The 9,911-nt window shown below is 37.9% G+C and overlaps 1 protein-coding gene across 1 annotated transcript; it reads right to left on the bottom strand.

Annotated features, from left to right (window-relative positions):
• Positions 1 to 4,656: 4,656 nt before the first annotated feature.
• Positions 4,657 to 7,872, bottom strand: LOC140016169 (protein FAR1-RELATED SEQUENCE 5-like). The gene is made up of 6 exons (XM_072069603.1): positions 5,755 to 7,872; positions 5,551 to 5,631; positions 5,312 to 5,383; positions 5,039 to 5,146; positions 4,857 to 4,925; positions 4,657 to 4,728 (listed from the first exon to the last, which is right to left on the bottom strand). Exons 1-6 carry the CDS (start codon positions 7,870 to 7,872, stop codon positions 4,657 to 4,659), a joined length of 2,520 nt encoding a protein of 839 aa, XP_071925704.1.
• Between the last annotated feature and the right edge of the window lie 2,039 nt (positions 7,873 to 9,911).

Below are 9,911 nucleotides of genomic sequence, written 5' to 3'. Positions count from 1 at the left end.
CGACACTATCTCCTGTATGCCTTGTACTCAAAGTAGGTGTGAAATCAAATGGACATGATTCCAAGAAAGGATGTTACTCTATAGATTTCAATCCCGCCACCTACTTCCTGGCATGCCTATTTCATAGGTGCAGTAATGAAAAATTTGCGGACATACACAGGAAAGGTTCCAAGTGCAATCGTTGCTGAAGGTGTGTGCATTTTGTATACTCCATAACTCTGTTTGCACATGGTGTAACTCCCGTTCGACAACGTGTAATTGTAGTACAAAATTAGGAGGGTTCCACACATATTGTTAAAAAATGTGGTATAAGATGATATCTAAACTGGACTAATTTTGTTTGGCCGAATATTAGCCATGAACAGCTCGCAAACGTGTCGTTTGATGTCTGAGATGTTTTTGTGTTAGATCCAGTCAACATGTTACTTATTTCATACTTACTAATTTCTGAGAAGCATCTTTGCTAGTTTATATCGTCGACAAAAATATATTTTTCACCCCTAATGTTTAAGGTGTTAACCAATTTCATCCCTAAAGTTTCATGCACAACACATTTGATCCTTGTAATTTTATAATTTTGATTAATTTCATCCTTCAAGTTCATAAATACACATTCCATCCTCATAATTTCCTAAATTTGGCAAATTAAGGACAATTGGTAGATTGTCAATCAGTTTGAATGGGATAGCGTCACTTAATTAAAGGGCGCAGTTGTACTTTTATATCCCACAACAACAAAAGTTTGTTCATCCCCCTTTCATTATCGTTTACACTTTTCATTGTATTCCACTTCACACTTCCCATTTCATACTACTGAAAGGTGGCAATGAACCCGAATACAAAATTTATTATTAGTAGTCTTCCACCCCTCTCAAAGTTGGTGTACAGGACCAGAACAAGAAGACAGCTGCAAAATTTATTTTATTGTCTGAATTGATTTGAAATAATTCAGTAGCAGCATGTGACCCATCATGATGCTTCCACATTTGGGACGACATTGCTGTCATGTAAACGATTAGAAACAGCACGTAACACGTATATTCACTGTCGGTACTACAAATCTAACGCTTTGTATGTAACGAAACTTATCTGACATGGTTCAAGCACTGCATGTGAGTCTACAGTCTCTTCTCCCGTGATATACTAGTTGGCTTCATATGCAAAAATGTCGATCTCACTATTTTAATGAGATATTCGAGAATGCCTCACTACCGAATGTTTTGGGGTTCGAAACGATCATTGTAACTATTCTCAATAGACACTTAATAAAGTGTCTAAGAAATTTAATGTGTCAGTGGGAGGAATTATCGTTTCTGCCAAGGGCAATAGCACAAATTCCAAGAAGAGGAAAGTTTCATCGAATATTAACTAGTTGTATTATCACTAGTTGTAACATCAGGGAATATCTAGTTGGAATATTATTCAGTTTTAAATAGAGCAGACGAAAAGTTGCAGATTGCAAATTCATTAGTTATAATTAATTGTAACATACACTCAACTGGTTGTAATGCAATCCGTACATAGTGAAATGTACAGGCCACTGATGTGTAACTCTTTATCCACGTGACCCTTAATATTGGTGTACAGGTCATTTCATGACAAAAGCTGCATAATTTGTTTTATTGTCTGAACAGATGTGACACAGTTCAATGGCATGCATTGAACTCTACAGCTTCCACTGCCAGGACGAAATTGTTTGCCCTGGAATGCATTGTCCAGTGATATTTTAGCACATTGTTCTTTGTTGGCGGACTATAAAAGGGCGCGGGTGCAGTAGTATATCCCTCAACAACAAAAATTTTTTCATCCACCTTTCATTACTGCACAAACATTTTTCATTTTAAATTACTTCACACTTCCCATATCATTCTACTGAAGGGTGGCAATGAACTCGTGCCTGAAATTTATTATTACTATTCTTCAACCCGCCTCTAACTTCAATTGCAGTGTCATCAATAGAGGGTTCACACAAAAATCAAGTTCTTGGCTGCCAAATAGCAGCCAGTAGGTTGTACGATGTTCGAGAAGATCTCGCTAATTTAATGAGATGTTCGAGAAGGCCCCGCTACATCAATTGTTTTGGGGTTCGAATCGATCATCTTTATGTTCTCATTAGACACTTACTAAAGTGTCTAATGAAATTTTATGTGTTGGGGGGAGGACTTGTTGTTTGTGCCAAGTGCAATTGCACAAACAAGAGAAGAGGAAAGGTTCATCAGATATTAACTAGTTGTAGTATCACTAGTTGTAATATCAGGAAATTTCTAGTTGTAATATCACTAGTTTTAAGTAGATAAGACGAAAAACTGCCGATTGCAAATTCATTAGTTGTAATGAATTGTAACATATATATAACTAGTTGTAACTCAAAATGGTACATGGCGTAATCAAAATTTGTTGCATTTTAAATATTAGTTACCATACTTTCGAATTACTTGTCCCAACGAAGTATCATGTTCTTCTGTGAAACTGTTACTTATTATGTGGTCACGTGGAACCAAGCTGAGCCGCCAATTGTAAGTTCATTTCTGTACTGAAGGAGTACTACCTATTGAAGTGCTTGTAGTACTATCTGTAATACTTATCATTAATACAATTATAAACAAATTGTCTAAGTTTTAACATACAAGCAAATGACAAGGTGCCTGTACAAGCACATCAATAAGCGGTAACAGCTTATTAATTTCTTGTAACGTACATATGCTGGTTGCAACTTCTTGTTACACTTGAAAGGTAAGGTGACTGACGTATAACTGGGTATTCACGACCCAATGGTTGTTGGAGTACAGGTCATGATCCAATCGAATTGAACCATTATTCCATCCACACACTATACATTTGACCAAACGTTGAGTCTATTCTCTCGTTAATAGGTGGTTGCCATGGCTTCATCAACTCACCCAGGAGTACTATCCTGTGGAGAACAGCATGAAATGACACAGCAAGCAGTTGGTCAAGTTGCCAGAAGAAACCATTTACTATGCATGGTCTGAAACAGGTGCTCCGTTAAAAATTTCTAACTCTTTTTTTCTCCCACCTTTTTCTTTATCAGTAGATCCTTTCTTTCATCCAACCAAAAAGCAGTAGCTATCAGCATAGTCATGCAATCCACAAACGAAGGATCTCATACAAGCTCACCATCAAATGTTCGGCAAAAAAGACGGAAAGTATCGTTGGGTCCAACAAATGCCATCAGCAAGTACGAAACACCAGACGGGAGGATTTTATATGGTACCAAACGCGAGTTCAAGAATGCTCCGCTTAACACCAACAACTCTCTGGGACTAGCTGGTCACATTTTTAAAAATACCGTCAATAATCATCTACCGTCTGGCTATTCCGTTATGAACCATGAACCCATATGGGAGCCTGTTCGTGAGCGAAGAATGGAATTAGAGGTACTTTGTCGCTGGCATGGCCTCCGCGTCCCGAGAACAAGGTCGGCGGATCTTATTATAGGACCACAAGCCAATGATGCAAGCGTATTACATAGACTACAGCGAGAAGTTATGCAGATGGAGCGTAGGCTTCACAGGTTTCACGAGATCCAAGCCGCAAAAAGACATGGTATTAGAAAACAATTTGATGTTCAGCACATTTTAGCAGATCCCATGCTTATATCCGATCCGGACCTATCTGACTTTACTGAATCAAGCGACGATGACTTTCAAAGGTACATACCCCATTGTCTAATGCATGACGGCGTTCCCAGGTGTTGTATGGGATACAACTGATAACAAGGGATGTAGTTCAATGTTTGTTAGGGTAGCGGTAAAACTATACTCATTATAATCTCTACTCAAACAAATTGCTTACCATATTTGGATATTAATCATGCCTGTTAAACAGTCGTAACTAGTTGTAACGTAACAGTAACATATCCCTAACTGGTTGTAATCCATTGTGTACTGTTCGTTCTTCCTTTTTTGTTGCATTGTAAAACTTCATTTTAACGTTACAAATTAGTTCTCCAAGAAATCATTTTCTTATGCGCACCTATTACCAACATGTGGTCGTGACCTGACTTGACCATAATTTAATTAACCTAAAAACTTGTAATACCAATTGATGTGCCTGTGATATATCATGTCAATGGTGCACTAAATTCGCCAAGCGATGCAAAACAAATGGCCTAAATGATAATGTTTTATAAAAATAGCCCAATAATAATTCGAATTTATCATCATAACAAAATCAAGACAATTTAGACTTTAGATTGTGTTATCCTATATATCGTACCTTTGGCGGTGCGATCTATGCCAATAAATATGTTATTAAGGTATGCAATTGAATGTAGTAGAATGGTATACATATCACGATAACCATTCAACTGTTATGGTCGATTTAGTGAAAAATATCCGATCACAAAAAATACGTTTAATTCTATTGTAAAATTGTTACTTCAATTTTCTACCAACTTTATAATTTTCTAACAATTTTATACAACCCAATACAAACTATTGATGACTACTAACATTAGATGCGATTACAATTGTAATCCATTTGTCTAAATTTGAAAAGAGTGAAACATCAATGGTGCCTGTATAATCTCGTCAACAAGTTGTAACAGCTTATTAACTGCTTGTAACGTACATATGCAGCATTCTCAAGTTGGGATAACCACTTAATGTCTCGTTCAAAATGTATAGTTACACATCATTCATCAACCTCATTTTGGGGGGAGGCGACGTCAACGCGTAGTTGCAATCCCTGTGTGTTATTTCTTCCCTGAAATGCGTAACGATGGCAAATCAGCAAATATTATTAATAAAACATACGATTAATGATATACGATATCCAAGTCTCCAATTAATAACATTACATAAATATGTGCTGTAACGATAAAAGTTTATCACCTGAGGTGATGGTGCAAATACATGATATGCATCAACATCACAGTGTGTTGAAATTATCCCACGCTCCTCCTACATTATATAGTATAAGTAATCGACTGTCAACAAATCATTACCAGTGCCTATATTGCTCACTTATAAAGTTAAATTGGACTAGACATTATAACAAAAATGATATATCAGACCATTAAGACATCTCTGATGGAGTTATGCTTGAAAAAAATAGAAAATCTGAGATGCATCCATTCTGTAGGGACACTTGCAGGAGGCCCCTGATTAGCCAAACGGTGGATCTTGAAATAATAAAAAATAATACGTTATTAAAGCGAACATACGTTAACTACATAATTTGCATGATTTGACAGCCTTCGGGAGCCCACCGTTACAATTAAAGAAAAAAAGGTAGCTCTACTACATGAACAAGAAGGTTTTATTTTAACTACTAAATGCATGCATACCGTTTGACTTTCATCGGTATCGGGAGCAACAACATTTGGAGGGCCATTCACTGTCTGACTCATTGAATGCGTCTACAAGTTTCGTATGGGCCAAATCATTGTATAAGACAAACAAAATACATATATCAGGAGGGATGACGGCCGTAACAACATTATCACACAATGTAACATCAATGCAACTATTTATGTTGTTAGAAACATCCAAATAAAAGTAAGAGTTATGTCCATTTTATATTAACCGAAACAGAGTCAGTAGATGAACGGCATCCCATAAACATGTATTCCTCAAATGAAACCGATGTCGGCTCCGATTCTGAGACCTACAGTATTGACACGACAATAATATTATTTCATAATGAATGTTACCTAAACTTTAGTTAATAGTATAACAATAACTTAGTTTTAGCATAAATGTTCCCCAAGTACCAAAATTTGATCCATACCGTAGTCTGTGTAGTTCTTGATAATCTAGATTTTCTTTTTACTCTGTCAAATTTATCGACCCAACTTCGCATCACTTTACTTTTCTTCCCACCGCCTCGTTTTTTAATGTCTCTTGCGACTACTGCCTCCCCCATTTCATTTACAATTTCAATTTTATCTCGTTCCTCCATATTCAGATTTTTTTGATTTTGCAAATGTTGCTCTTCACTTTCTGAGAGGAGGAGCTCAACTCTCTTTGACAAATCGGATATGACAGTGATTGCTACTTTGCTGGTGTCCTTCGACATTGCTGCTCGAGTTGCGACCTTAATCATGGCTGGAGCGAGCTCCCGATAACGAGTTGAAATCATGACTTTAGGATCAGCCACAACTTCCTGTCCTCGCCGATCAAAACAATCTCCAGCCCGAGCTCTTTTTGTCCATCGCCTCTTAATGTATTCAGGAGGAATTATTTTTATGCCCACGGTATCAAACACCTTCAACGCGTGCCCACATAAAATGCCTTCATTCTCGTATTTTTTGCAACTGCAACGTACACTTAGATCATTCCGATTGAATACTACTGTTCTTTCAGGTCCTCCATCATACCTCATGACCGTAAACTCCACAAACATCGCTGCATCTTGTTGTCTCAATATAACCATAGCTGTTGACTCGCCATATTCATTTTGGAATGCAACAAATACGGTTGGTGAATACGTCTCTGATGCATGCACAAGCATAGGTGTTTGCCTTAACCCTACCATGGGGAGCTTTTGCCTCATTTCATATTCTGCGATCAGTTCATTATGTCTCTTTTCATCAACCACCTGATTGAAATGTCTAAAGAACTGCACAAGGTCATGATCCAGTTTCAAATGATTTTTAATTGCTGCATTTAGGCTTTCGCTGAGTTGGGTGCTTCGCATTCCCGCAGTCCATCTTTCTTTCATCATGCACCTTGCCCATTTATCACGAATTTTGTACAACCCCGAGAGCCATTCATTATTTTCAAGATTGTGTTTCTTCACCATCGCCTCCCACACCCTATTGAATTGTTCCACTTCTTGAAACTCATACATGCAGGCACCAAACATGTATGGAAGATCACTATTTTCCTTGTAATGATTGCCAAGATGTTTCATAAAATTACGCCTTATGTGAAACGTACATAGATCATGAAATGTTTCAGGCATGACAATTGAAAGAGCGGCTGCCATGGCGTGATCTTGGTCGGTTAGTATGGTACTTGGATGTTTTCCGCACATTGCTTCTAAAAATGTACCAAACACCCATTTGAAAGAATCTATCGTCTCATCATACATAAGGGCAGCACCGAATATCACAATTTGCCTATGCTGGTTAAAACCCACAAATACTCCAAGTGGCCGGTATTCTTTATTTGTTTTGTAGGTTGTGTCGAATGTGACTACGTCTCCAAAAAAGTTGTAGTCAATTAACATTCCTGCATCAGCCCAAAAGATATTCGTTATTTGTTCTTCACAGTCCAGCTGTACGGCATGAAAAAAGGATGGATTCTCGAGTGTTTGCTCTTGAAAATAATTCAGCATGCTACCTGCTTCTCCATATTTCAAGCTCCTTTCCCGTCTTGTTCGAAGATATCGTTTAAGATCATCCCGAGTATATCCCACATTACCCATCCCACCTGCTTCCGTTCCCATAAGCTCATGGCTCTGTTTCAATGAAAACCCAGCATCCTCGCTTATTTCAGTTTGGAATCCTTGAGCCACACTCACTTTTCTTTGTGATGGCATCATGTGAGCACATTGAGCAATGTGCAACTCATGATTATGCTCTAAGACAAGGTCATGCACACGGTACTTCATTGTCCCTCTAAACAACACGATAACCATCTTAGCTCCACACCCTGTTTTCGTCGGCGCTCGTGTCCTCTTTGGCATCACATCACCTTCGTACTTGCGTTTCACACCTTCCTTGCAGCAACTATATCTCCTAGACGTGGTCATGCCGTCTTTGTCTTTATTCAGATAGTCTTTACGTACACTGAAACCCATTTTAAAGGCATACTTGTTGTAAAACTTGTACGCATCCTCTTCACTGTTGAACTCCATTCCTAATTCAGGGGTCCCATTTTCTGCCAATTTGCTGCAATCCATTACTTCTACTCCTGCCAATTATGTATCAAACACCCTAATTTGCAACATTTCATGAATAGTATGTACATAAACGCCAATATAAATGTATATTACCATTTATAATGTGTTATGAATCACACATTACTCGTATACCAAATCCTATTATTACGCTTATCAATATGATTAATGATTCACATCACCTTACTTTTACTCTAAGACAACGGTATTATCTATGTACAAATACAACTCCATGTACACTAACTTATACGGACTATAATGTATTGGTCACGCGTTGTAAGTCTATTTGAACTGTATGTACTTCCACGCTGGTGATTATATTTTGATTCTAGATTCTTTAACTTACTGGACCTTATGTCATTCGTTAATGACAACCGCATAAACCAACTCCACATTTTCTACTTTTTCTACATTTTGAGGGCCAAACAAGTACTTTCTACTCATTGTAATATATTTCTTACATCATGTAATTGACTTACAACACAAGGTTCACCCATTTATTATTCACATATGTGTTTTTTCCTCTGTTTCACCCCATTCAACTCTACGCCTCTATTTTATACACACTGTATGGTCAGGAGAGGGGCAAACTAATATTACTCCATGAGCATGGACCAATTACTAGATGCACAATAATTCATATCAATTGTAATACGGTGGCTATAACATGTAACTAATTTACAACAAGATGTATATTCATTCACTTGTTAAATGTGACTTTGTTTCTCTCATCTTTCCCTAATTCCAGTGGATGATTTACTTGAATACATAACCCTACTTTCTACTCATTGTAATATATTTCTTACATCATGTAATTGACTTACAACACAAGCTTCACCCATTTATTATTCACATATGTGTCTTTTCCTCTGCTTCATCTCATTCAACTCTACGCCTCCATTTTACACACACTATATGGTCAGGAGAGGGGCAAACTAATATTGCTCCATGAGCATGGACCAATTACTAAATGCACAATGATTCATATCAATTGTAATACGGTGGCTATAACATGTAACTAATTTACAACAAGATGTATATTCATTCACTTGTTAAATGTGACTTTGTTTCTCTCATCTTTCCCTAATTCCAGTCGACGGTTTACTTGAATACATAACCCTAGGTCTTCCAAAAACTACTATCCCATTATAGTCCATCACTGAAAAGCTGAATGCTCACACAAACACAGATACGGTACACACATACAAATACAGTACAACTTCACTATTCTTCTATCATCTTCATATTATGTCTTCAGTGACTCTAATTTCATCCTTCCTTTAACAGATGTGCATTTGGGTGACAAATTATTGGCCACAATTACTGACATGGTTCAGTCATGTTACCTTGGTCTGCTAATACGCTTCACGTTTCACCGAAATCGGAGACGTAGCTGCTTCTGCTATTAAGTTGAAGGACAAAATCTGGTTTCGTGAGATGCTGAATTTCCTCTATTTGCTTCTACCTTACCGCCGCTCTTGCACGCATTCAGAATACATACAACACTCTTATACCCAATTGGAGACCACAACTGCTTCTGCTATTCAATTTTACGGACAAACTTTGGCTTCATCTCTGTTTGCTTCTTCCATGCCGCCTGCCTCTCCACCCATTTTTCTGTCAATTGCTACTTTCATCAGAGTAGACTACACCCACTTCACCTAGAAACACCCAGTAGGTTGAATCCCACCTGAACTTCAGCTTTCTGCCTTCAGTGAGTGGTTGGTCAGAGTAGATTACCTTCACAATTTAATTATTTGGCTTCCCTCAGTTTTGTTTTCTGCAGCTAATTCAAAATTTCAACTTGAATTTCAAAAACCAATTCTCTTCCGTTTGCTCCGTCTGCTCCCGTTTGGAAGTCAACATTTTTTTATTTGGAACGGCATCGTTTTTGTGCCCTGCTTCAGCCTTGCTGACTTGGCTCATTTGTCTCCTCACGTTTTTTATTGTGAGGAGACCGTTCAGGAGCGGTCGTCTGAGGACCGCTCCTGCCCCGTATCCCGGAAAAATCTACCGCAAAATGTAGGGTCTGGGATCTGGTT

Source organism: Coffea arabica, chromosome 10c, assembly GCF_036785885.1.
Source record: "Coffea arabica cultivar ET-39 chromosome 10c, Coffea Arabica ET-39 HiFi, whole genome shotgun sequence".
Taxonomy (NCBI): Eukaryota; Viridiplantae; Streptophyta; class Magnoliopsida; order Gentianales; family Rubiaceae; genus Coffea; species Coffea arabica.
The sequence above is the reverse complement of the archived record's forward strand: the minus strand, read 5'-3'. Positions and strand labels throughout refer to the sequence as shown.